This window comes from Antechinus flavipes, chromosome 1 (assembly GCF_016432865.1).
Source record: "Antechinus flavipes isolate AdamAnt ecotype Samford, QLD, Australia chromosome 1, AdamAnt_v2, whole genome shotgun sequence".
Taxonomy (NCBI): Eukaryota; Metazoa; Chordata; class Mammalia; order Dasyuromorphia; family Dasyuridae; genus Antechinus; species Antechinus flavipes.
Window position 1 is genome coordinate 678,511,325 of NC_067398.1, and position 27,576 is coordinate 678,538,900.

At 41.5% G+C, this 27,576-nt stretch overlaps 2 protein-coding genes across 2 annotated transcripts in view; one reads left to right on the forward strand and one right to left on the reverse strand.

Moving 5' to 3' along the window:
* The first annotated feature begins 6,723 nt into the window (after window positions 1-6,723).
* Window positions 6,724-20,301, forward strand: CCL25 (C-C motif chemokine ligand 25). The gene is made up of 6 exons (XM_051972460.1): window positions 6,724-6,834; window positions 7,564-7,660; window positions 14,117-14,234; window positions 15,368-15,483; window positions 18,924-19,022; window positions 19,946-20,301. The coding sequence occupies exons 2-6, from the start codon at window positions 7,600-7,602 to the stop codon at window positions 19,996-19,998; spliced, it is 447 nt and encodes a 148-aa protein (XP_051828420.1). The 5' UTR covers window positions 6,724-6,834; window positions 7,564-7,599; the 3' UTR covers window positions 19,999-20,301.
* Window positions 20,302-22,158: 1,857 nt separating this feature from the next.
* Window positions 22,159-27,576, reverse strand: part of FBN3 (fibrillin 3) — a 100,992-nt gene continuing 95,574 nt past the window's right edge. The window contains exons 61-62 of the mRNA XM_051975844.1: window positions 25,415-25,586; window positions 22,159-22,590 (exon numbers count right to left, since the gene is read on the reverse strand). Of these exons, the coding sequence (XP_051831804.1) occupies window positions 22,252-22,590; window positions 25,415-25,586 (511 nt within the window). The 3' untranslated portion in view covers window positions 22,159-22,251. The remainder of the gene's footprint in view (window positions 22,591-25,414; window positions 25,587-27,576) is intronic.

Sequence of the window (27,576 nt, forward strand, 5' to 3'; positions counted from 1 at the left end):
GAAGAGGACCAGGACAATAGTGAGGTGATGCTTTTAGATCTCTGAACCCAAGATATCTTGGATTTACTGGCTAGATTTCTTTCTTAAGGACCATGCCTTAAACCCAAACCTCTCTGATTCTCATGGATTGGCCACCCAGAGGTCCCAGGCCAAGCCCCATTTGGTCATTGTTTGGATCCTGATTGACCCAAAGTGAATGTAAATAACAGTCATTTCTACTTTGGCCAGAAATCCTGAGGGTCTTCCCCCAGATTTATTTATTTTTTTTTATTTAGATTTTTTTCTGACTGGTTGAAAAAGGAGATTTTTTTTTGGCCTCAATTACTACTTAACCTTAATCACTAAGTGGGTTCTGGCCTCAGTCAGACTGAGACTCATTGAAGACCTTAACTTAAAAAGCCAAGGTCTGCCACTGCATCCAGGGCCATGTCCAGCTGTTCTGATCTATATCTGGCTACTGGATCCAGATGGCTCTGGTAACTTTGTGCAGTCCTCCCTCACATGAATCCAATTCACTTGCATGTCATGGCATCCCCTCCCTGATGTCATTGTCTTCTTCAAGAACAAAGGACAAACAACAATCTGTAAAACTAGGGGACTGGACTAGATGAGAAGTTCTTAAACCCGGGTCCCTAGATTTATTTTAGGGGGTCCCCTCTAAATTTATTTTCAATGTAATTATATTTATATCTTTATATAAATATACATATATCTTTATATTCCTTGTGTGTTTTATTTTATGCACCATAAAAGCATCTGAGGCAGAGTATATAAGCTTCCCAAAGCTGCTGATGCTGTTTAGAATACAAAAAATATCTAAAATCCTGGGACTAGATGTGTTCTAAAGTCTCGCCCCAGAAAGATCCTCCCAACTCTGATTTTCTATGTTCTGAGGTTTTTTCCAGTTCTGACCTCCTTTTTTTTCCCCCTGCTAAGGCAACTGAGGTTAAGTGACTTGCCCAAGATCATATTGTTAGGAAGTAGTGTCTAAGGCTAGATTTGATCTTAAGTCCTCCTGACTTGAGGGCCAGTATTTTATCCACTGTACCATCTAGACGCTTCCTCTGACCTTCTATTTTCTCAACCAACTTTAACATTCTTTGTTCCTAGCTGGGGATTTACTCTCCGGTCTTCAAATGTTCTTTCAGGTTTTGACATTCTAAATTTTAATGGAAAACTCTTCCGAGTTCTGACACTTTATCTTCTAAGGTCTTGTCCAGCTCTGACAATCTAAGTTCTAAGGGTCCTTCTAGTTCTGACATTCTTTGTTCTAAGGTTCCCACTAAATGTTCTAAGATAACCTTATAAGCACTGACATTCCGTGTCCTAAGACTATCCTAACTATAACAATCCATATTCTTTTTTTAAAAAGATTTTTTAAAGTGATCTTTGAACTTTTCTAATAATCACTGCTCATGAGGTCCTGAATGGTGGGTGTGGTTAGCAGAGAGAAACTGGAACATTGAATTGTTGCCTGGAGTAGGTAGGGAGAAGGCTCTGATAGAGATCAGTTTAGTTCCATGGTCCTATCCTCTGTGGGGATCATCCAATCAGAAATGCAAACCCCTGAAGCCCACCCTTTGTGGGGGTCGTTGGCAGCTTCATTTTACTATTTCCTATTAGAAATCCCAGTCATGTCCCTGAAGTTAAATTTTCCCTATTAATCTGCTTATGGCTCATGCCATCTTTGCTGTTCTTCTTTGGGCCAGACCACCATGACACTGTTTCAGAGTGTCTTTCCCTTTCCCCTTTTCCCATGCCTCATGGTGTTTCTCCTAACCCCACTGTGCTTTATGGTGACTCTCCTCTTAGATCACGCTTCTTCTTATAGCTAACTCTTTTAGGGCACTAAATCCCTTTTAGGATTTAGCCTGCCAGCTAAGATCATGCTCCAATATCATGGGGATATTCCCTTTCTTCTGGCTAATTGTGGGTTCCACTAGGGAACTTATCCTTTCTATCTTTAATTGTTAAACCCCCCCCTTTTTGCTAACTATATGCTCTCCCATTCTATTTCATATTTACCATTCCTGGTGTCTATTGTATCTCTTCATTTTGTCTGTAACCTTTTCTCCTAAATAAACCTACTTTTTACCAAAGAGAATTGCCATTGTGAATTTTTCACATAACTAAACCCCAACATCTGGTGCTTCCTCTAAAGCACATCACCTAGTGCCACATTATTTGCTGTATCAGCCACATCAACTGCTATTGTCTGCTGACTCCCCTTCTTTGTGTCAAATATAGTCAAGTAAAATGAATCAGTTGTTTGGTCTTTTCTAAAAACCTTCCTCCTTCCACATCTTTATCTATCAATTCACTACCTAAAGACTTCAAGTTGGGCTTGCACCATGTCAATTTTTTAAAGTCATGATCTGTCACTCTATTGATTAGAATTCTAAAATCGTTCAACATCATATTGTGCTCATCATTTAGATGGTTCTCCTATTTCTGCTTACTTTGCTGTGCTTCAAATCAAGTCTTTCTGAGTTTCCATTAATGTTTTATACAGTTTCATGAAACTCATGTTTCATAAAATTCACTTGGAGTATTCATAAATTATTAAAAAAATTTTTTTTACTGATACCTTATTTTTATATCTCCTATATTTCCTAATATACATATGTCTCCTTCAAAGAGCAATCTCTGGGGAAAAAAAAATTTAAAAAGAGAAAAACCAAAGTGGTTTTGAATGGCTAAAAAAAGTTACACAAATATGATAGAATATGACTATTCTGTAAGAAGCACAGCACAGAGAGACATATGAGCAGAACCAAGGAAACAACATAAACAATGACCATAACAATGTAAATGAAATCAATAGCAACAACAAAAGAAGTGAAACTAAATATTGTGAAATTACAAGGACTAAATTGGCCCTGAGATGAGATAGGAGAATGCAATTTCTTTTCTTAGCAGGTAAGAGATACTGTGGATGTGGAATTCTACAGATAATAGACTAGGTAGATATATAGGTTAGTTTTGGTAAACTGATTTATTTTTTAATTTTTTTTAAATAAAAAATTATTCTGTGAACTAACACTCCTCCCAACTCTGATATTTTTTATGTTCAAAGAGTCCTTTCAGCTCTAAAAGTACATGTTCTAAGATACCACCCAGTTGTTACATTCCATGTGCTAAGGACTCTGAACCCTGATCCTCTGCATCCTAAGGTTCCTTACCCCTTAACCTCCCAGCCCTCACATAGTGTATTCTAAAGCTTTCTCCTCATCCTGAACCCGACATTGTCCTAAGCACTGCTCTTCCAGCTCTGACATTCTATGGTTCTTAGGATAATGAAGATTCTGAGGTCAGGTTCTGATAACCTCCTAACTTTTAATTGGCTCCTCAAGTTTCACATAGGACTCCCTGAATACTTTCAGAAGAAATATTTGATTAGGATCCTAAAAAGCAAGGATTCCAGTCAAGCCAACTCATCTAGAATCTAGATGACTCAGGGATCCTCAAACTTTTAAAATAGGGCACCAGTTCACTGTCCCTCAGACTGTTGGAGGGCCAGACTATAGTAAAAACAAAACTTTGTTTTGTGGGCCTTTAAATAAAGAAATTTAATAGCCCTGGGTGAGGGGGATAAACGTCTTCAGCTGCTGCATCTGGCCCGCGGGCCATAGTTTGAGGACCCCTGATTTAGATCTTGGTTCCAGAAGAACACTAAAGATGGATTGTAGTGGGAAGAAACAGCTGGGGATTAAAAAATGTAAGAAGACTGGAATGGTAGGAAGGGGGCAGATTATAAAGGGCTTTGACCACCAAATGGAGAAGCCATCACCAGTTATCTATTTTTTTCCAGTCAAATTGGTTTTTTTATTTCTCATACATGACACCCATTTTCCAGCTCTGTACTTCTGTCCAGGCTGTCCCCCATTTCTTTTTTTGTATAGCTTTTTATTTACAAGATACATGCATGGGTAAATTTTCAGCACTGACCCTTGCAAAACCTTCTGTTCCAACTTTTCCCCTCTTTCCCCCCACTCCCTCCCTCAGATGGCAGGTAGACCAATACATGTTAAATATGTTAAAGTATATGTTAAATCCAATATATGTATACATGTCCATACAGTTATTTTGCTGCACAAGAAGAATCGGATTTTGAAATAATGTAAAATTGACCTGAGAAGGAAATCAAAAATGCCAAGCAGCCAAAAACAGAGGGATTGGAAATGCTATGTAGTGGTTCACACTCATTTCCCAGAATTCTTTCTCTAGGCATCACCAGTTATCTTGACTTCTGTCTTGCCTCTGATGACTTCAGAGGAGAAAGTGAGACTAGTGACTTTGGACAGCTCTGCCTAATGAGAAGGAATGATGAACAACAACAACAACAACAACCAAATGGAATATTTTGTACTGAATCTTGGAGGTGATAAGGAATAAATGGAGCTTACATAGTTAAGGAATGAATATCATTTCCCAAGGGAAAGTAGGAACCTGTGCTTTAGGAATATCACTGCAAATTAAGTGAGATAGATTTCAGTGAGGATAAATTTGTGACAAGAACACCAACCAAAAGGCAGTGCAATAATTCAAGTATGAAATGATAAGATCCTTTACCAGCATAGTGGCAGTGTCAGAGGAGAAAAGGGGGACACATTTGAGAGACACTATGAAGGTAAAATCAACAGGCTTTAACTATAGCTGAATGAGGAGTCAAGAATGAGAACTTGGGTGTCAGGAAAAATGGTGCCCTCAACAGTAATAGGGGAGTTAGAAAGATGGGAAGGCTAGGGGAAAAGAGAATAAGTTCCGTTTTGGATGAGTTAAGTACATGGAATATCCATTTTGAGATGTTTAAAGGCAGTTGGATATGAATGAGAATGGGGATCACAAGAAGGGTTAGGGCTAGAAAAATAGATTTGAGAATCATCAGCACGGGAGAATGAAATCAACAAGTTAAATAGTTTAAAGGGAAAAAAGAAGAGAGTCCAAGAGTGTGGGGAAACCCCATTTAGCAGTGTGACACTTTGTGTGTAAATAAACAGAAACTTGAGATAATTTGGCTATGATGATAAAGCCAAGGACATGTTCTAGCTTCTTTAAAAATCAGGAAGCATTCATCTATTTAATCCCTAAACAGTTATGGACGCCTGCCCCCCTGGCAAGGCCACTTGGGGATTCCAGGAAAGCTGAAGACAAGGCAGAACAAGAACAGAGTATATAACATAAACACTTGAGTAGAAAGTTCCAGGAAAATGAAGACTCTGTGGAGCTGACTGGAGGACAGAGCAGGGCAGGTTCAAATGGGGCTCAGTCCTTGACTGGGATTAGGTCTGGGGTTTGGGTCAAAATCCACTTCTTAGCTGGGGTCTCTGGCTTGGGTCAGAGTTCTGCCATCGGCTGGGATGAAGCCTCATTCTAGGGTCAGGGATCAGTCTCCAGTCAAACTCAATGCTTTGCCTGGGATTTGGAGCTGGATCTGAAATTAGGACACAGTCTAGGATTAGTCTAGAAGTGGAGAAACAGAATCCAAGAAAGCTGAATAACCTTGAGTTTGGCTTTAATCATATTAACTTTAACTTCTGAGATATAAGTAATCTAAGTGGCCCCAATTCAAGTTCTGGGCCAAATCTGGCCTTTTAGACCTAAAGTATGAGATTTTTTCCAAATGTGATTTTTTTTTTTCTAATTAGTAGCACTATATAATAGAAAAGATGAGGAAGACTAGACACAGACAAGCAGCACAACTTTGAAAACTACAAACTGGGCTGTCTGTCCTGTGTTCTAAGGCACACCCTCCAGCTCTGATATCAGGTGTTTTAAAGACTCTCCCAGCTCTGACATCCTGTGTTCTAAGCTCCTCCCAGTCCTGACATCCTGTGTCCTAAAGCTCCTCCTAGCTCTGATATCCCATGTTCTAAGGGTTCTCCCAGCTCTGATATCCCATGTTCTATGGGCCCTCCCAGCTCTGACATCCTGGGTTCTAAGGACCCTCCCAGCTCTGACATCCTGGGTTCTAAGGACCCTCCCAGCTCTGACACCCTGGGTTCTAAGGGTCTTCCCAGCTCTGACACCCTGGGTTCTAAGGGCCCTCCCAGCTCTGACATCCTGGGTTCTAAGGACCCTCCCAGCTCTGACATCCTGGGTTCTAAGGGCCCTCCCAGCCCTGACCTCCTGGGTTCTAAGGGTCCTCCCAGCTCTGACACCCTGGGTTCTAAGGGCCCTCCCAGCCCTGACCTCCTGGGTTCTAAGGATCCTCCTAGCTCTGACACTCTGTGTTCTAAGGGTTCTCCCAGCTATAACATTCTCTGTTCTAAGGACCCTTCCAATTCTGACATCATGTGTTCTAAGGTTCCTCTTAAGTCCGACATCCTGGGTTCTAAGGATCCTCCCAGCTCTAACACTCTGTGTTCTAAGGGTCCTTCCAGTTATGATATTCTCTGTTCTAAGGACCTTCCCAGCTCCAACATTCTGCATTTCTGGGAGGGAAAGAAAGGGGACAAAGGTCCTTTTCCTTGTGGGAGAGCCAGAAGTTGCTGAAAAGCAGGCATTTTTGTCCTTTTAGGTCCACTTTTGACTCTGTACTCCCCATGGCATGTCGTCAAAGGTGCACAGGTTTGCAGGTGACTGGTACAAAGTCTCTTCCCAACAAAATCTGCTTTTTCTTGGCAGAGAAGAGAGTGAGCTGCTGAGGGACGGCCTTTGATTGCCCCAGCCTGTTGGAACAGAGTCCATGGTGGGTGGGAAGCAGGGGAGGGCTGTAGGGAGGCCCTTCTTATAAGAAGGCAGTCTCTGAAGGTGACAGCCATCTCCAGCCACCTTGTATAGCAGGTAGAGGTCCTAGTGAGCCACAAGGTCTGGGAGAGCTCAAAGTACTCGGTAAGTACAGCGGCTATGCAAAACTCAAGTGCTAGAGCAGACATTTGTGCCATAGGAGGAAAATCTATCAAATTTGGAGTCAGAAAATCTGGGTTCAAACGCTGACTGTAATTTACTATTTGGCTCCGGCAAATCTTTTCCTTTTTCTTCAAATTCAGTTTCTCTCATCAGTAAAAATGAGAGGGTCAGACAAGATTGTCTTTATGAATTTTTCCAATTCTGAATCCTGGTAGCTCAAGAATTTAGCATGAGTGTCTAGGAATTTTTGTGGCATGTCCATATAGGCAAAAACCCTGAGGATTGATGTGAGGGTGAATAATTGGGGATATAGAGCAAAAGCACCCACTTTTCTTTCTTTCTTTCTTTCTTTCTTTCTTTTTTTCTTTCTTTTTTCCTTTATTCATTCTCTCATTCTCTTTCTTTCATTCTCTCTTTATTTTTCTTTCTTTCTTTCTTTCATTCTCTCTTTATTTTTCTTTCTTTCTTTCTTCTGAAGCAATTGGGGTTAAGTGACTTGCCCAGGATCACACATAGGAAGGCCAGATTTGAACTCAGATCCTCCTGACTTCAGGGCTACTAATTTACCCACTGCATCATCTAGCTGCCCCCCACTTTCATTTCTTTAGCAAGACTCTAGCCAAGGAGGACCTGGAGGATTGAGTCCCTATTTGGAGCTGTTGAAATGGAGGATTCAACTTTACCTGCTTTTTCTTTTTTGTCTTTGTGCAGATTGTGCAGGACTATCTGGAGAAAGTAGCCATCAGAATGAATCTCCAACTATTCACCGGCCTCCTCGTGGCTCTGATCCATGTTGTCTACAGTCAAGGTACCCATCCCCGTATGGTCATGAAGCTGGGGAATCTCCCTCCCTACCACCTATTCCTGGGATATCAGATGCTATCTGAACCCATCTTGGCTATTAGCCCAGTATATTCTCACCACACCTGACAGCCAGCAAATGTTGGAAGTAGGAAAGGAAATACTCAAAAGGCATCTTGTATTCATATAGGCTGCTCCCCACCCACTCCCTCACCTATGACAGATGCAGTATGGTATAATGGATTATTATAGCTCTCTGTGCCTCAGTTTCTCATTTGTTAAGTGAGTAGGTTAGACTTGGAGGCCTTTCAGGTGTCTTCTGGCTCAAGATTCATGATCCCATGAACAAAAAAACAACATAAAAATTAGCTGATGTTTATATAGCATTTTGGATGATGAGAAGTCATTAAGATTCAACCAGAAGACCTCTAGTAAGAAAGGCCCTCACACACTTTTGGACCTCTCCAGTTGGCTGTGAGTTTTTTTTCCTCCCTGAATCAAATCTAAATCTGTCTCTGCATCTTCCACCAATGGAATCCTGGTCTTTATCTCTTTGCTTCTGCTCTTTTCTTCTGTTTTTTTTTCCTGCCTAGCTAATCAAAGCTCAGCCATCTCCCCTTGGAAGCCTCTCCCTGTTCTCTCACCCTATTCTATTGCCTCATTGTTGTGGACTCTGTACCACCTTAGTTTATTTGGTGCAATTTATTCACTGGAGCATACTTCTCAATCCTTGTATCCTAGCACAATGCAGGGCACACAGTCAGTGCTTTAAGTTTTGTAACTAATATCTAGCACAATGCTGGATACAGAGTAAATGCTTTAATCCTTGTATCCCTAACATCTAACACAATGTTGGGCACATAGTCAGTGCTTTAATCTTTTTAAACCTAGCATCTAGTATAATTCTGGGCACATAGTCAGTATTTTAATCATTGTATCCATAGCAATTAACACAATTAACACAGTCAGTAATAAATTTTTATTCAAATGAATTAGATTGGACTTGGATCCGGTAGATCCCAGTTCATATTTTAACTGTGAGACTTACTATCTCTGTGACCTTAACGATATATAAAATCGAGCGCTTGAATTATAACTTTCCAGCTCTAAATCCCACATTATTAATTGATTTCTAATGTTCCTTCCAGGATTCTCTGGCTAGTCACCTATAACTCAAATGATTCCTGACCCTTAGGGGAATAGATATTCCAGTAGGGAAACTAAGTATGAACCCCAGTACTAAGCTACAAACAAGGGTCATTGAGGGACTGTCTGGTGGGAGAGAATTCTGAATTTAGAGTCAGAAGAGTAAAATTTTGAATCCTAGCTCCTCTACTTACTAGTTAGGTGAATTGAGGCAAATTATCCCTCTGGACCTGTTTCTTCATCTGTAAAACTTGAAGTGATGGTAATTAGGAGATTTATAAAGTCCTACCAACTTTGACATTTCATGGCTGCCTCAGATTACTTTCTCCAGGTCTCGGTTTTCCTATTCCATAGGTTTGAGGATCTTTTCAGCCCCTCTGATTCTAAGAGTAGCTTATCCAATGAGATCAGGAGGAGCAGCAACGAGCAAAATTCAGAAGGTAGCCACTAGCCTAATTCCCTTTGTTGGAATTTTTAGAGCCATTATCACAGGGAAAGCCAGAACTTCTATTTTACACATGGGGTTCCAGGACCTTCTTGTAGGACAAGAAAGTTCTGGTTTAGGGGTCAGGGCTGAGGAACTCCTGGATCTTTGGCTATTTCTTTCCTCAGCCTTTGATCGGGGAAGGGACAGAGATTTCTTATCAGTCCCAGCATCCCCCATTTTCCCTCCCCCCAAGCCTTATCACCCAGTCATATTGCTGATTATAGTAGGAAGGGCCCAGGGAATAACTTTCAATTCCTTTGATCCTCCTGAAAGGAGGAGGGGATGGTCTCTGAACCCAAAATACTTCCCACTGCCTTGGAGTGGACCTCATTATTATCTTATAGAACATTTATTGGTCCCAGGCTCAGAGGTCATAAGGTTGGTGGAGTCTCAGTTCTCTAAAAGTTCACAATCTAATAGGGAGGCCAGGCTCATACACTTGGGGAAAAAGTAGCCACAATACTTGGGATCATGGAGGAGGCAGTTCTGTATAAAGTGAAAGACCTTGAATTCTACTGAAAATAAAGATCTCATTTCCCTCCATGCAAGTTCTTCTAAAAACCTGGCATCTGTGGACCAAGGCTAAAAATTCTTGAACTAGATTGTCTCTCTAAATTCTAGATAATAATGGCTAGCATTCATATGGTAGTTTAAGGTCTTCAAAGTACTTTACATCTGTTGTCTCATTTGATGCTATGGTTATTCCCATTTTATCATGGAAGAAACTGTGGTAGACAGAGGTAAGTAGCTTGTCCAGGGTTACATAGCTACTAAGTATTTGAGGCTGGTTTTAAACTTAGGTGTTTTTGACTCCAGACTCCAAACCCTATCCGTGACATTCAGATCCTCTGACTTATAATCTTAGAATGTGGGGAAAGCAGAATTGGAAGGGACTTTAGAACATAGACCAAAATCCCAAACCTGGAAGAGATTCTAGAGGTCTAGATCATTTTACAGATGGGGAAATTGAGGCTGGGATATATATGCCTTGACAATGATAGAACTGGGATTAGAATTTAGATTTTCTGCCTCTAAGTTCAGTTCTTTCCCAGAGACCAAGTATCCTGGTTTCATAGAGGAGGAGGAAGGATTTAATTTGGTGCTCCTGAAGGACATTCTTATTCTTCACTCCTACATCACATAATACTCCCAACTGACCTCCCACCTCTGTCCTGGATGACTACTTAGTTGAGTTTCAGGTTTTTTCCTACAAAGAGCTGAAGGAGCAGCTGCTGGGCAGTCTTTTCCCCCTATCCTCCCATCCCAGTATCCCATTATCAGTGGCAGGAGATGCTGACTCAGGGACAGCTTCCTTATTCCTACCTATACTTCTACTCACATAGGTCCAGAAGCTGGTTTGGATGATGAAGCTAAAGGAATAAAGGGGTCTTGACCCAGACTTTCCTTGTGTTCTGGCTCAAAGAGGAAGTATCTACTACTTATCCTTAACCAACTAGTTATAAGATGAAGTCGTAGATTTCAAGCTGGCAAGGTCCTTAGAGGCAATAGAATTTTAACTCCACTCCCATCCCCATTTTACAAATCAGGAAACTGAGGCAGACAGAATTTTAGTAACTAGTTCAAAGTCACACAGTTAGTAAGTGAAACAGGATTTGAACTCAGCTTTTCCTGGCTTTAGATTCAGGTCTGTATGTTCTGGACTATCTAACTGCCCTTATAGTTCAGAGGACAGCAGAATTAGGAGAAGGGAGTAGAAGTAGAGAATTTTGGGGAGACTCAGAACCAATGAGTTAAATCTAGAAAATACAGTGGGTTATAGTGGAAAGACTAGACCTAGCTTTAAATATTTCCTCAGCCACTTATTATTTGTATGTTGCTTTTTGAGGCCCTTTCCCTTCCTGATCTTTAGTTTCTTCATGTTAAAAAAATTTTTGTTTATTTTTTCAATTCACAAACTTCCTCATTTATAAATCTGTATTCCCAGTATTCTAATTCTTTGAAAGAAGATGGTTTCCTCCTTCTTACACCCTAAAGAAGAAGCGAAGTTGACCCCTGGCATTTCTGGGCAGCCTTATCTGTTCTAATTCTTTGGAGGCATAAGTTTTATCCCTTCCTTCCTCTCTGGGCCCAATTCCCCATTTCCCCCAGGTTCCCAGAGCACTGAATATAGGTATCAGGGCTTGGGTCACTTTTCTATAGTCTCTCTTGAGAGGACAGTCATGAAGAGGCAGCTTTAAGGAGCTGAGAGAATGTGATAAAGTAAAAACAACAGTGGACTTAGCATGAGGAGACTTGGCCTGAAATCAGAGCAAGATCACAGCTTTGGAGCTGGATTTGAAGTCGCTCCTTTCTGTTCCTCCATCTGGCGTTCTGGCAGTGTGATCCTAGATAAGTCACAGAAATGATGGGGTTCTAGTGGCAGTCAGAGAATTGTGGAAATTCCCTTTTGTTTGGTGCAGGTCCTTCATGAAAGAATTCATGAACCCAAAGAGTTTTAAGTGGCAAAAATGGAAGTTTATTGTTGAATGAGAAGTCAGCTTTGCTAGAAAATCTGACTTCTTCAGTGGCAAAGTCCTATTAGGGAAATGGAGTATACTTTAACATATTTAATATGTATGGGACTACCTGTCATCTAGGGGAGGGGATGGGGGAAAGGAGGGCAAAAGTTGGAACAGAAGTGTTTGCAAGGGTCAATGTTGAAAAATTACCCATGCATATAACTTGTAAATAAAAAGCTATAATTAAAAAAAGGAAATGGGGTGAGAAGAGAATGTCTTCTCAGCAGACAGGCGTACTGGCAGGCAAAGGATATGCTCTCATAGACTCTCTGGAGTCTGGGGCGAGGTGGGGAAGTCAGGAATCAACAGGGACAGAATTTCAGTGTTAATTTTACAGATCAAAAGGGAACACAGTTTCACACCCTATCAGAATCAGAGAGACAGATTGGAAGAAACCTCCAAGGTGATAACCAGCTTCTCATTTGATTGAGAGCAGACTAAAACAGAGACATGTTAAAAACTTGTCCTGGGTCACATAACTGGATTTGAATCCAGATCTTCTTGATTCCAAGTGATCTATCTACCATGCCAGTGGGGTTAAATTGAAATGAAAACAGAAAATCACAAATGAGTGTTATCTATGTTGTATTGTATTTTTATTTATTTTGTTAGACATTTCCCAATTACATTTTAATCTGGTCTGCATGCTACTCTAGAATTGTGGGGGCACTTCTGCATTATACTATGCTGATTCATGATGAGCTTTATTAACACCCTCAGTTCAAGGAAGCAGGAGTTACCTTATAGGTATCACTGAGACATGGTAGATTGGGACACACGACCAGAGTGTGGTTATCAAAAAAGAACAGAAAACAGATAAAGGTACAGCTCTGAATATTAAGAAAATAGAGAATTGGGAACTGAAAATAAAATAAAGTTGAACTTTAAAAATAATTTTAAATCAGATGGAAATCCAAGAACCAGAATGGGAAAACATGGTGGAGAGCATTGGGATAAAGCTCAGTAGAGGGACAGATGGAAGCAATACGTTCTCAAAGCATGCGATAGACCAAGGAGGAATTGCACCAATTCGTGAAGTGGATCATAACTTTGACATAAAAGGCTTGATATAGTCATGGGGGCAGGGGGATTTCAACTATCTGGATATCTGCTTAAGTTCTCTCTCTGCCTAAAGCAGTGAAGTTAATTGCTTATTGGCTTGCTTTTAACAATAGTTTCATTCTTCAGAAGTTAGAGGAAGTAACAAAGAGAACTGGTATCCTAGAGCTTATTCAGAATAAAAAGGAAGAACTGGTTGCTGTAGAGAAAACAGGAAACCTTGGAGTGGGAAGTGAACACTCCTTCTTAGAATTTGTGTTACAGGAGGAAAGCTAACCCTTTCCCTAGATCTTGGGGTATCAGATTTTAGAGGGTTGAGAGAAAGGTTAGGTAGGATCCGATGGCAGAAGATTGGCTGGTGGAGGCAGTCCAAGGGAAGTGGGGGCACCTTCAAGACTGAAATTCTGAAGGCACACAAAAACAGGCCAGTGTGAATAAACAGAGAACTCATTGACTAACTTAGATTTTTAAGATGGATAGAAGAGCAGGTAATAAAAAATGCCCCAGAAGCAGCATGGTGTGGTTCTATCAGAATAGCAGCAGAGTGCAAAAGCTCCGAATGAGCAGGGGCTGGTTATTATATTAGCTACAGTTCCCCAAAAGGAGTTGTGGGTGAGGGGAAGAGGATTGAGATATATTAGGGGAAAGGAGAATGAAAGAAAGATTTTTGTTCAGGTGAAATGGATAAGGAATAATGAAGAGATTCCCTCTGTTTTCTCTGCCAAAGGGAATGATGCTTGCCCTGGAAAAGACAGAACAAAAATGGCTAATAGGGAGTTGAAATTCAAAACAAGGAAGGTAATGGGAAGAGAGCCTGTAGGGCTGCCTTTGATTAGTTCAAATCACCTGGCCAAGTGGATTGAAAAGATTGGCAGATGAGGTTCTTGAACTAACCTTTCCCCTCCCTGAATTTCATTTCCTCATTTGCAAAAGGACCAAATGGTGTCTTGTTCCTTCTGCCTGTAAGTCCCATGTTTCCCTGACTTCTAGGAATTGACAGTTAGAAGGCTTGACCTGGAAGTCAGGAAGCCTAAGTTTGCATCCTATTTCCAAACTATTGTTAAAAGCAAGACAATAAGCAATTAACTGTGCTGCTTTAGGCAGAGAGAGAACTCCAGAACAACCTGGACAACTTGCTTTTTCTCTCAGGGACTCAATTTCCCCATCTGTAAAATGAATACACACAACTACCAACTTCTAATTCCGATTTCTGGTTCCGTGTATCTAATCAATGGTCCCTGATTGCCCGTAGGTATCTATGAAGATTGCTGTTTGAAATATAGTAAACCCAGGAAACCAGCCTTTTTACGGAATATCAGGAGATTCAAAATTCAAGAAGTGAATGGGAGCTGCAATATTCGAGCTGTCATGTGAGTGCCCTTTTGATTGTGTGACCCTAGGAAATTCCCTTTCTTTCTTAGGGCTTTTTATCTTACCAGTCTAACATGGGAAATGGAATCAATGATCTCTAACAGCCCTTTTATCTTGGATTGATCCTAGGACTCCAAACCTGCCCACAGGGATGGCACAGGGGGATTTGAAGTAAATAAATGGAGGCAGCCATGGGTATCAGGCTGCCGATGTTGTGTCTGCTCCAATGTGATTCAAGAGCCTGGGGAAGTATCAGAAACTAAGGCTTCTAGATATGTTGCTTGGGCTGGACTGGAGGAGTAACAAGAAACAACTGAGGCATAGAGAGAGCTGTGGGCTATTGAAAATGGCCCTCCCTCCCCTCTAGTCCAAGGCTGGAATAGGCCACCTCTGCATTGGAGAATATGTTTATAGATGTACCTGTTGTTCCCTCCTCTGCCCCATTAGACAGGAAGATCTTTGAAGATGGGGGCAGTTTCTGCCTTTCTTTTTGTCCCAAGCACTTAGCACGGTGTCTGGCACATTTAATACTCGGTGATTGATTGATCAGAACAAGTAGTCCTGTAGTCCTCATTTGCTACCTAGACCTTTTCATATATTTATTTTCCTACACGGGGTAAGAATGGACTGACAAGAAGAAGAAACTTTAGCTTGTTTCAATGCCATAGTGAAGCTTCCTTCCACTCTTTATCGTGCCCACTTTCATCCTAGATTCATTTTCTTCCCTAGTTCCTCTCTAGATCCCTCTCTAGAAGGCTTATGGGATTATTCCATTCAATCAGAACCCCGCAAATTATGATCTCTTGATACACTGGACTCATTCTCCTAGGCTTCCAATTTCCCTGACTGATCCTTGGTCTCCTTGGTTCCTTAAATCTCCAAGTCCTTAACCCTTTTATCACTTTATGCCTTTACTCCAAGCCCAATTCCCAATTGCTGGTGATCCAAGTCCCTACATGCTTGCCTATTGACCCCTAGACCACCAATTTCCAGCACTTATCCCTCTGGTCTCTCAGCCCCCAGCCCCTTCATCCCTTTGCTTTTCAAACTCTAGGCTTCAAGTACACCCCCTGGTCTTCATCCCTAGACCTTCCCATGTTAACTAGTGACTCTTTTTTTTTTTTTTTTTCAGTTTTGAACTTAGGAGAAAGAACATCATCTGTGGCAACCCTGAGGAGAAATGGGTCAAGGATAAGATTAGGCAGCTGGAAAGGAAAATCTTCCAGGGCTCCAAGAAGGTCCATGGAGGTGGGTAAGAAAGGCACAGGACCTAATCAGATAAGTGTGTAACTGATCTTTTTTTTTTTCATTCAGATCCATGTTTCAGATTTTAAAAAATTTACATCTTAATTTATTGACATTGATTGTCTTTATATTCCATCAGACTGTAAGCTCTTTGAAGGCAAGCACTCTGCTTTTGCCTTTCTTTGTATCTATAGTGCTCTGTTCATTGGTTCATTAAGAAATGCTCCCTTCATTTCTCAATGTGTTCTTTTTCCCTCTTCTTCCCATTGGGCTATCCTTTTTAACAAAAGGATATTTATTCCTCAACCACTGTATTCCACTCCTGAGAAGAGGAAATTGAAGTATAATTTTTTAACTTTTTTCCCCCATGGCCAACCTTAGTCATTATAATTTTATGGCACTGAATTTCATTTTTTCCCTCATCATTTATATTGTTGCCCTATTTTCCAGGTTTTGCTTACTTTACTCAGCATCAGGTCATATATCTTCCCACGCTTCTCTGGATTTTTCATATTCATTATTTCTTATGGCATAGTCATATCAATCTGTGTTCATGTGCCACAGTTTGTTTAGTCATTCCCCAGTCAATAAACATTTAGTTTGGTTTCAGTTTAATTGTTTCTATCATTTCTCTTGAGAATCCTACATTACTTAGCTATGATCATTGGGGCTTCTTCCCCTCCTCCTTTCTCCCTCTTTCTCTCCTTCCCTCATTCCTTTCCTCCCTTCTTCCTTCTCCCTTTCCTCCCTCCTTCTCTTCTTTCCTCCTCTTCTCCCTCATTCCTTCCCTCCCTTCCTCCTTCTTTTCCTTCCCTCCCTCCCTTCTTCCCTCTCTTCTTTCCTCCTTCCTTCTCTCTCTGCTTTTTTCCCTTCTCTTCTTTCCTCCCCCCCTCTCTCCATTCCTTCCCTCCTTCAGAGGAAGGAAAGGTCGATTCCAGCTAGAAGATGAGGTGAAAAATCAGAGGGGATATGGGCCTAAGTGATTCTTAAAATGCTGTTCATTTCCATTGCCATTCAACGAGGGAGAACAGGAAAACATGACCTGTTTGTCCTAGAAGGCTTCCTGGAGGAATCAGGACTTGAAAATCCACCTCTCACTCCTACTTTGGTCAGATGCAACTGGCTTCCCAGTTTTTGGCCAAAAGTAGAAGTGAGCTTTGGGAGCACATGCAACAACTACCAGGATGAAGAGGAGGAGGGTAGATGAAGGAAGCTTTTGCAGGCAAGGAGCCAGAAATCTTTGTTCTCACACACCAGCTTCAGGAAGAAAGGTAGACTCAGGAATCCATGGGCCCTGAGCAAAATGTTGAAATAAGTGTATGCAAGGGAAAAGAGCCAAAACTAACCCCTGGTTCATTTATAAGGACTTTGCTTCGTCTTCAAGTGATTATTAGCTTCATTACTCTGAGCAAGCCATTTTATCTGTGTTTTTGCCTCAGTTTCCTCAACTGTAAAATGGTAGCACCTACCCTCCCAGGATTGTCGTAAGGAGCAAATGAAATTTTATAAAGCTCTTAGCTGGTTTCCTCTTCTAGTTTTATGATCCTTAAAGGATGTATCTGATACCAGTAAGTAAAAAATGGAGGGGTAGATTCAATAGTCACCTTTTCAAAACCTTGTGTTCCAAATTATTCTCCCTTCCCCTCACTGGCCCCTAGACAGCAAGCAATCCAATATAGGTTAAACATGCAATTTTTCTAGACATATTTGCATATGTTGTACAAAAAAAAAAGATGAGAAAGAAAAAACAAACAACAAAAAGGTGAAAATACTATGCTTTGATTCACATTCATTCTCCATAGTTTTCTCTCTTTGCATGTGTTGGCACTTTCCACTGGAATCACCTTGGATCATCTCATTGTTAAAAAGAGCCAAGTGGAAGATTCTTTCTTAGTTATTGTACTTAGATCTTTTCCTTCCCTCAAGGAACACACAGTCTAATGGGGAGACCAGATAGAAACAAACATGGACAAGTGAGATGTATTTTGGAGAAGTAGAGATAATGCACAGAGGGGAGTCAGGAAAGGTTTCCTATAGAAGATGGGCTTTTAGAAAACACCTGAAGGAAGCCAGTAAAAGGGAGAATGGTCCAGATCTGGGGGATGGGCTAGGGATGGAGAGTCTCAGGAGAGGTCCGGCCAAGAGGCCAGAATCTTCGGATGGGAGCACAAAAGTTGGGTGTGAGACACAAGGAGGCAAGAGGTAGAAGGTGGCAGGGCTGGGAAAGGCCTTGAGCACCAAGGAGAGGATTCTATGAAGGATTCTGGGGGTGATAGGGAGCCAGTGGAGTTTATTGAATAGTTGCTTTAGGAAGATAAACTTGGCAGCTGAGGGGAGGAATGGAAGAGATGTGAGGCAGGAAGACCCCTCAGCAGCTGTTGTGGTCATCCAGACAGGAGGTTATAGAAAGGATGCTGGCCTGAGACTTAGGAGGCCGGAGCACAGGACTCACCACTGACCCATGGGTAAACTTGGCCAGATCAGCTTACTTCTTTGGGCCTGGGCCTCTTCATTTGGAAGGGGTGTTGGGGGGGAGCTGCACAGGAGAGGGAGCTGCTGTTCTAAATAGGAGCTATAGGTCCACTCTCCAGCCCTGGCTAGAGTGAGCTCGAGCTGTGGGGATCACAGAGGCCATCCAGCTGAACCCTCTCTGAAGAAACTGAGACTTAGAGGGGCTAAGAGGCTTGTCTGATGTCACAAGTAGTATGTACCAAAGGCAGGTTCTCAGCTTGCAGGGCTGGAACTCATTCTACTGTGCTATGATAAAGGGTTGGGTCAGGTAGTCTCTAAAGTTCCTTCCATTTATCTCTTCATTTATTCATTTGTTAATTCATCTATTTATCTATTTATTAATTCATTTATCTATCCCCAACTCTCCCTCCCTCCTTCTCTCTCTTTCTCCCTCTCCCTTTACACATACACAATCTCTTTTCCTTCCCTCTCTCTCCTATCTTTCCCTTCCTTACTCATCCTCTCTCTCTCTCTCTCTCTCTCTCTCTCTCTCTCTCTCTCTCTCTCTTTCTCTCTCTCTCTCTCTCTCTCTCTCTCTTTCTCTCTCTCTCTCTCTCTCTCTCCCTCCTTCCCTCCCTCCCCTCTCTCTTTAATCAGCCTCTTTTTCTATTCTGAGCTTAGCAGACACCAAAGAGAATGAATATTAGTATATGCACAATAGAATGGAAAAAAAGAGAGAGGATTATATAGGAAACTGTGTTTCTATTTTATCTGTGCTTCTGTTTGACTTTCCTTCTGTTGTATCCTTTCTTTCTCTGTGTATATATGTATACACGTGTATGTGTACACAGAGGTATACCTATGTATTTGTATATGTGGGTGTAGGGACACGTGCATATACCTACATATACATTCATATACACATACTAGGTGCCTCCTCATCTCCCCATCTTAGGGTCCTCGGGCCCTCACTCTGTCCTGTGTCTCCCCAGGAAACATCGTTAACGCAGCCAAGCTCTTGACCCAGGGTATTCAGTCCCATCAAGTACACGGCGTTAGGAGGAACCACACGAAGCTGGAACACATCTCAGGTAGGCAGAAAACTGGAGGAAGGAGCTGTGCTGGGGAAGAGGAGATTGTGAACTCTCCAGTCAAATGTTGGAAAGGTAGCCGTCCTCTTGCCTAGTGAGTCCAAAAAGACCTTGACCAGATCAGGTTATCTGTAGGGGGCCAGCAGGTCTCCTCAAAAGCTTTGCAGCTTTTCCCTGTGCAGCTGTAAATTGATTTTTCTGTGACTCACCATTCCTCAGTGACCAAATGTGCTGATCTGAGAGGTACTGAGAAGTGCTTCCGGCACAAGAATGCAATCAATCTAGGAGGCATGTCTAAAATAAACATAAGATGGCCTTGGCAAGGGACAGCTGTATCAGGAACGCTACATCACAAACTAGACAATTTTATAATTGTGTTGCCATTAATGGATTGGTGCTGTTAGTTTCTGCTTAATATTAATACCTAGCTAGAATGTAGCCATGGAATGGAAACTAATTAACTTAGAGACATCTAGTGCTATTGCTACCTTATTACCTTAACTTTTTTTTTTCCCCTGAGGCAATTGGGGTTAAGTGACTTGCCCAGGGCCACACAGCCAGGAAGTGTTAAGTGTCTGAGATCAGATTTGAACTCAGGTCCTCCTGACTTCAGGGCTGATGCTCTATCTACCACACTACCTAGCTGTCCCTGCTATCTTACAAACCCTGGCTCTTAGATCAATATATGGACTTCCCTGATGAAGTACTCACCTGTTTATACTTTCTCCTTGGTGAGACCCTTGAACCAGTCTCAGTTATTTCCCTTCCTGAATCCCCACTTTTCACCAAGGGGTCAGGAGGGGTAGAGGAAGGGAGGAAGATATTTCCTCTGGAAATAAGGATAAGACTGAGGCCAGCAGCAGGATAATGGAAAATTGCTATTACTAGAGTGCCGCTTACCTTTTTTTTTTTCTCTTTTACAGGATCCATGAAGTTCACCCCCACTCAGAAACCTTCCTTAAGGCTTCAGGGATAAGTGTGACATTTAAAGACGTCCCTCTATAATTTTGCTCCTATTTGCCTTTCTTGACATTTTATACCACTCCACTTCGTAGTTTGTTTGTTTTTTTTACAGTGAAACTATCCCACTTACTGCTTCCAGAATATTGCACTTGAAATAGGAAGACTTGGATTTGAGTTCTAACTTAGCTATTTTCTAGTTGTGAGGTAAACATGTTGGCTGAAAAATTGATTTCACACAAGGTTATGCAAGCATCAATGTTGAAAAATTATCTGTGCGTATGTTTTGAAAATAAAAAGCTTTAAGAAAAAAGAAAAATTGATTTCATTTTACACTGTACTAAGATAAGGTCAAAATGGATATATGATGTCAGAAACTCAGTATAGACCTACTGCTCACACCTCATGCCAAAATAAGGTCAAAATGGGTACACGTTTTGGGCATAAAGGATGATACCATAAGAAGAACAAGGGATAGTTTACCGATCAGATCTATGGAGAAGGGAAGAATTTATGACCAAAGAAGAACTAGAGAACATTATGAAAGGCAAAATGGACAACTTTGATTACATTTAAATTTTTAAAAAATTGCATAAACAAAACCAACGGAAATTCTTCCAGTTTTAGCTATATAAAGTCTAGCAGAGATAAAACCAATTTTCACTCTTTAATGATTCATTGGAGAAAGGGGTTCACACATCATAAGACTCATGATTCACAGTTTTGAATGCTTTGTTAACACATTAAAACTTTATCATCTGCAACCACATCTCATGACTACATCAAGTGAACTGGGGGGGAAATGGGGAATCAAATTTCCCTCTAGATAGAATGCTGAAGTTATAAGGGACCTTTGAAAAGACTTAGAACATAGCACATTAGATCTGGAAGGGACTTAGAGTTGGGACACTCCAAGTTGGAAAGGACTTCAGAGGTCACCTAATCCCACTAATATCTGAACAGGAGCCTCATCCTCAACATCCTACTAATCTCCATGCCTCCACTTAATCACTGTAGTGATGGGGAACTCTTTTCTTCTCGAGTCAGCTGATATCATTATTGGGTATTGAATGAGAGGCAAAAATTGTGGCAGGTAAAATCAGAGGCTTCACCAAGAACTTACAAGGGGACAAACTTAACCCAAAATAATTTTATTGTTGCCATTTCTTTTAATACAAAACAGGGTCCCTAGAGCCCTGCCCCGGCCTTCCTGGCAGGGGAGGGGTAGGGTGGGGGGTGGGAGACGGGGATGGAGACACATCTCCAAATCTGGCTTCTTCTGCTAATAGCCCGATGCCCCGATCCCTACCCCCAGCTGCCTTGAGGAGCTCCCAGGACTGGCATTCACATGAAGCTCCTTTGGTCTGAATGAAGCTCCCTCAGAAACCGGCCCCTGACCCTCTGACTCCCTGGAGCCGGTCTCAGTGCGATACAGACATTTTTCAAGTCTGAGAATAACCAAGATACAGTAAACACAGGTTGGATAAGGAGGAGGGACAAACTGGGGAGAGAAGGGAAATGGACAGGACTTTGGGGAGGAGAGGGGACCGCACGCTATGTGCATGTCTGAGGGAGGACAGTGATGTTTGGGAAATGGGGACTGCCTTTTGGAACTCTCAGATCTCATGGCTGATGTCCAGTGGTGGTAGTGGAGAATGAAGCCCTCGGGAATAAAGGGGGAGAAGCACTAAGGTAAGAAAAAATCAGAACCTGAGCCAGGTAGATTTTATAGGTCTGCCTCTTTTCCCCTTGCAGGAGACTGGATCCACATTCCCAAAGAAATTTAACAAAACCCTCTCTCCATTCCAATGCCCTCACAGCTCCAAGCTAGGAAGGGGACAGAGGGTCCCCATAGCTCCAGCCTCCAGCCTGGCGCTGTCCAGCAAGATGGGCAGGGTTGTCCTTCCCCTCTCCAGGCGCCTGAGCAGCCTCTGCAGGGAAGAAGGAGACCAGGTGGTTTGGGCTGCTTGGGGTGAAGGCAGTGGCCAGCAGAGAAAGAATAAAGGGAGTGGCTTGCCAGGCAGGAAGGGTTAGGCAACGCTGTGGATAGTAGGGAAGGAGAGTACCCAGGGAGGAAAGACAGTATAGAGTAAAGGGGAGGGCCAGGGCCCAAGATTCACAGGGGCGTGTGTGTATGTGTGTGTGTGTGTGTGTGTGTGTGTGTGTGTGTGTGTGTGTGTGTGTAGGAGGGGACATGGAGAAAGTGGGCCAGGGGGAGTCAGAGTCAGGGGTAGGGGCAGGCCTGGGGCCTGGGGCCCGAGCCTCCAGGCTAGTAGAGTTGGAGCTGCAGTTTCAGCCTCAGAGCTTGGCCTCCCTCCTCAGCTTGTTCCCCCAGGTCATCCCCAGGCGGCCTGGGCACACTCATCACTTCCAGCTCGTAAGCCCCAGGGCCAGGCTTTTTCCGCCCCAAGCGCAGGTAGCTGAGGCCCTCCTTGTGTTGCATGCGGAAGAAGCCTCCCTCATTGCCGTGAGCAATAATGTACAGCACCCGGTTTTCCAGGGCCTCTAATGCGGGTAGCAACTCCAGGATATGCTCTCTGGGGCCCAGCTTTGAGAGGTTCAAGGCCATGGCCAGTGGGGCTTCTGTGTCTACACTGGCCAAGCTCATCTGTAAGGAGAAAGAAGGCAAGATAGTTAGAGCATAGGCCTTGAGGATCCCACTGATAAGACTCGGGCCCAAACCTTGTTCCCAGCCCTAGCTGGGTGAGCCTGAGGAATGTCCCTGTCCTACTGGCTCTCAGTTTTCTCTTATATAAAATAGGCTATTATGAATGTGCCTCATACATTTTAAAACACTCTAGAAACTGGAATCATCATTATTATTGACAGCATATGATAGTCATAAATAACAATAGTAGTATATTAATAAAGCACTCTAGAAATAGGACTCATCATTATTATTATTAACATATGACAATAACCATAAGTAGTGGCAATAGTCATATATTAATAATAAAGGACTCTAGAAGTGGGACTCATCATTATTATTATTTACAACATGATAATAACCATAAGTAGTGGCAGTAGTAGCATATTAATAATAACACTCTAGAAATGGGACTCATCATTATTATTAACATGTGACAATAACCATAAGTAGTGGCAATAGTCGTATATTAATAATAAAGGGCTCTAGAAATGGGACTCATCATTATTATTAACATATGACAATAACCATAAGTAGTGGCAATAGTCATATATTATTAATAATAAAGGGCTCTAGAAGTGGGACTCATCATCATTATTATTTACAACATGATAATAACCATAAGTAGTGGCAGTAGTAGCATATTAATAATAACACACTCTAGAAATGGGACTCATCATAATTATTAACATATGACAATAACCATAAGTAGTAGCAACAGTCATATATTATTAATAATAAAGGGCTCTAGAAGTGGGACTCATCATCATTATTATTTACAACATGATAATAACCATAAGTAGTGGCAGTAGTAGCATATTAATAATAACACACTCTAGAAATGGGACTCATCATAATTATTAACATATGACAATAACCATAAGTAGTGGCAACAGTCATATATTAATAATAAAGGGCTCTAGAAGTGGGACTCATCATTATTATTAACAACATATGATAATAACCATAAATAGCGGCAGTAGTAGCATATTAATAATAAAACACTCTCTGGTGGAAAGTATGCTGGATTTGCTATCAGAGGTAGCTAAGGACCTTGAGTAAGTCACTTGTCCACTTGTGACAGCCTGTTGCCCTTTTCTCGAATGCTCTCTCCATCTCTACTTCTTAGGATATCTAGCTTACTTCAAAATGAAGCCTTCCTCTTACCTGAAGCCCTTTTTGATTCCCTTTTTAAAAACGACCTTGGATTTGCTTTGTATCTCCTATTAGGTAAACAGGTTATTTCTTTCAATAGAAGGTAAGCTCCTTAGGGGCAGCAACTGTTTTTTTTTTTATTTTTATTTTTGTTGTTGTTGTTGTTGTTTTATGATTCCCAGGACCTATGACATAGCAGATGCTTAAAAAATGCTTGTTGATGGTTTGAAAGCTGTTTAGGTTTTAAAGTGGGACTTCCCATTATTAATAATGTAGGAGAATTACCAGTCTTCAGACTCTCTATAAATGTGGGTCTAGAGCCTTTTATTATTAATATGCTACTACTGCTGCTATTTATAGTTATTATCATATGTTGTTAATAATAATGATGAGTCCCATTTCTAGAGCCCTTTATTAACATACTACTATTGCTATTTATGGCTACTATCATATGCTATCAATAATAACCTACTATATGCTATCCACAAAGGCAGGGGCCAAGCTTTAATTATTATGCATAATTATGCCAAGCTTAATTATGCTCCCCTGAATGCTGGGGACAGGCTCTTCTGCACACAGATGGTGATAAATAAATGTCTATACAACTTGAATTTCAATTTAGAGAATCAGATTCTGAACCACATAGACACTCAATAAAGGTGAACTGGAGACAATCTTTAATCTGGTTTAAACTTATTTGAACTAAAATTAACAGTATGTTGCCCCAAATTAAAGTACTATCTTCGTGTTTCTGCCTGAGAGGTAACATAGGGTGGTGTTAGTGAGGATCATAAATCTCGGAAGGTATCAGGTTCAGAACTGTGACCCAGAGAGACTGGTAGTATTTGAATTCAGCTCCTGTGATTTCTGTATGTAGATATCTTCCCACTACAACAAAATGCTTCACACATTTTACTTATCAACTTTCTGTGACAGAAAGGAAATAATCCTGAGCCTGTCCTTCCAAAAGGCTAGGATTGATGTGATTTTCATATGTTCTGGATGGGTTTGGGGCCCTTTGGCCTGGGCAGAGATGTGACACAACTCCCTGGGGATTTAGTAACTTCCATTTTGGATACTATTATTTAGTCCTTTTTTTATAGTTTAGGGAAATTAAGGTCAGGATTTTTTGGCCTTTTTTTGTATCTTTAGGGCTTAGCATAATAATAGTAAGTGATGAATAAATGCTTATTGACAAGGTTCTGAGACTATAAGTTGCAGAGTTGGTGTTAAATTGCATTGGTAGAGGGGAAGGGAATTAGCATTTATGTGGAACTTACTATATGCTAAGTCCTTCACAATTAATATCTCATTTTATCCTACATCAACTCGGGAAATAAGTGCTATTATTATCCTTATTTTATATTATGGAAACTGAGGCAGACAGGGGGCCCAGAGTCACATAATAAGTGTCTGAAGCTGGATTTGAACTCAGATTTTCCTGACTCCAGGCCTAGTATTCTCTCTACTGCCCCATCTACCTGCATGGGATGGGGATCTCCTTACCATTTTCTATACTCAAAAAACCACAGGTCCAATCCCCACCTCTCTCCCTCTCCCGGCTCCTGGCACAGTGTCTGACACGTAGTAGGGGCTGGTTGACTGCACTGAGTAGGTTCCCTCCCATTACCTGGTGCCTCTGGGTCCCATTGGTATGTCGGCGCTGCCGGCTCCTCTGGGAATAGCCATTTATCTTGCACTCGTAGCAAGTGTCAGGAGAAAGCAGGTTCTCTTCATTTTCCTCCTCAGCAAGAGTTGGCAGATAGGAATTCTTGTCAAAGCCAAGTCCTGAGATGCAATGCCTGGGACCAGGAGAGGCAGTTGGGGTCAGAGGGGCCTCCAGGTTCCAGAGAACCCTTACCCAGCCTAGATACCACTATTACAGGCCCCTTTTCTGGCACATTCAAATTACCTCTTCTCCACTTCCCCCCATGCCACTCCACACACTCTAAAATCCATTACATCGGCCACCTTGCTGTTCTCTGTACATTTGTACTTGTCTTTGCTCTGACTGTCTCTCGGCCTTGCTCTCCTTCCTTATCTCTACTCTCTGTTTCCCTGAGGAATTAGCACAAATCTTGTCTTCTTCTGGAGGTCTTTTCTGGGTCCTTCCCTTCTGACATTACCTTCCATTCATTCTTTATGTATACCTAACTACCCTTGCAAATAGCTTTTTACATTTTGTCTCCTCATTAGAACATAAGCTCTTTGGGAGCTGGGATTTCCTCCCTATAATTGTTCCCTCAAGGCTTCACACTGTGCTTTATACACAGCAAGCCCTTAATTAATAATGTCTGTGACTAATTGTCTTAGGTCCCCTTTTGGAAGAATGCAAGGAAAAGTCCAAGTAAGCCATGACCACAGAGAGAGGGTCTGCATACATGTAGAAGCCCCCAGGCTTATGTGTGCCCATACACAGGTGTGTTATACCTGCACCTGCAGCACAACTCTACAATCATAGAACTTCAGGATCTCAGAGCTGGAAGGGACCTCAGGGATAAGCCGGTCCAATTCTTTCCACAACATCACCAAATGGTCATCAGGGGACAGAGTTCTCAATCTGGAGTCACACAGACCTGGATTCAAATCCGGACTTAACATATATAGCTGTGTGACTATAAGCAAATAACCTCTCTGAGAGTCAGTTTCTTCATCTATAAAATGAAGGTCATGGACCAGATGGTTTTGAAGATCCCTTCCAAGTATAGATTGATGCTGCTACTGGTAACTGATATTTTAATACAAAGCACAGTAGAAATAGAAATAACAGAAAAAGAAAAATAGGGCTTTTAGACTGGTAAACTGTTGTGATCCATAGCTCTTCCAGGGAGTCAATTACACATTTGATTCGGACAGGGGAGATCTAGCTAGAGGACAGTTTGCTTAAAGAAGATCTGGAGTCTTAGTAAGTCCTATGTCCTTTAGTAGGTCAGAACAGATTAAAAATAATAGATGAGATCTTAGGTTACTCCAAAAGGGAGATGATAGTGTCCAGGCCAAGGAGGTGTCATACCCTACTCTGATCAGACCTCACCTGGACCCGTGGGTGGTTCTGAGTAGGAAAGCATCCAGAGCTATAGGAATGGAATGGTGAAAGATCTCAAATTCATGCAATATAACTATTAGTAAAAGACACAGAGAATGACAGAAAGAGAAGACTTGGGGCAGCAGGATTTCTTAACCTAAGATTTTTAAATTTTAATTTTTTTTATTATTATAGCTTTTTATATACAAAGCATATGCATGGGTAATTTTTCAATATTGATCCTTGCAAAAACTTTTATTTCAATTTTTCCCCTCCTTCCCTCCATCCCCTCCCCTAAATGGCAGGTAGTCCATTTATGTTCGTAACCTAAGATTAATGTTTTTTTTATTATCATATTTCAATATATTTGATTTACTTAGTAATTCTATGAATTTAATTTAATTTAATTTAGAAATGCATTTTTGAGGAGGTGTCTACATTCTTCACTACCCTCAGTGCCCAAAGGGATCCTGGACACAAGAAAAATTTCAGAGCCTCAGGTTTAATAGGACATGGTATTTCTCTTTAAGCATATGAAGGACTGTCATGGAAAAGAAGAATTGTATTATTTTTCCTTAACCCTAGATGCCAGAACTAGGAGCAGTTGGTAGAATGTAGTAAGTAAATTGAGACTCAATATTAGAAAAACTTTCCTAATGAAAAGGGCTAGCCCAGAGTGAAAGAAATCATTTCCTAGCTGAGACTGGAATGTTCATGTTCCTGGAGATTTCTAAGCAGAGGAGAATGTTATAATAAAGTTCTCATTT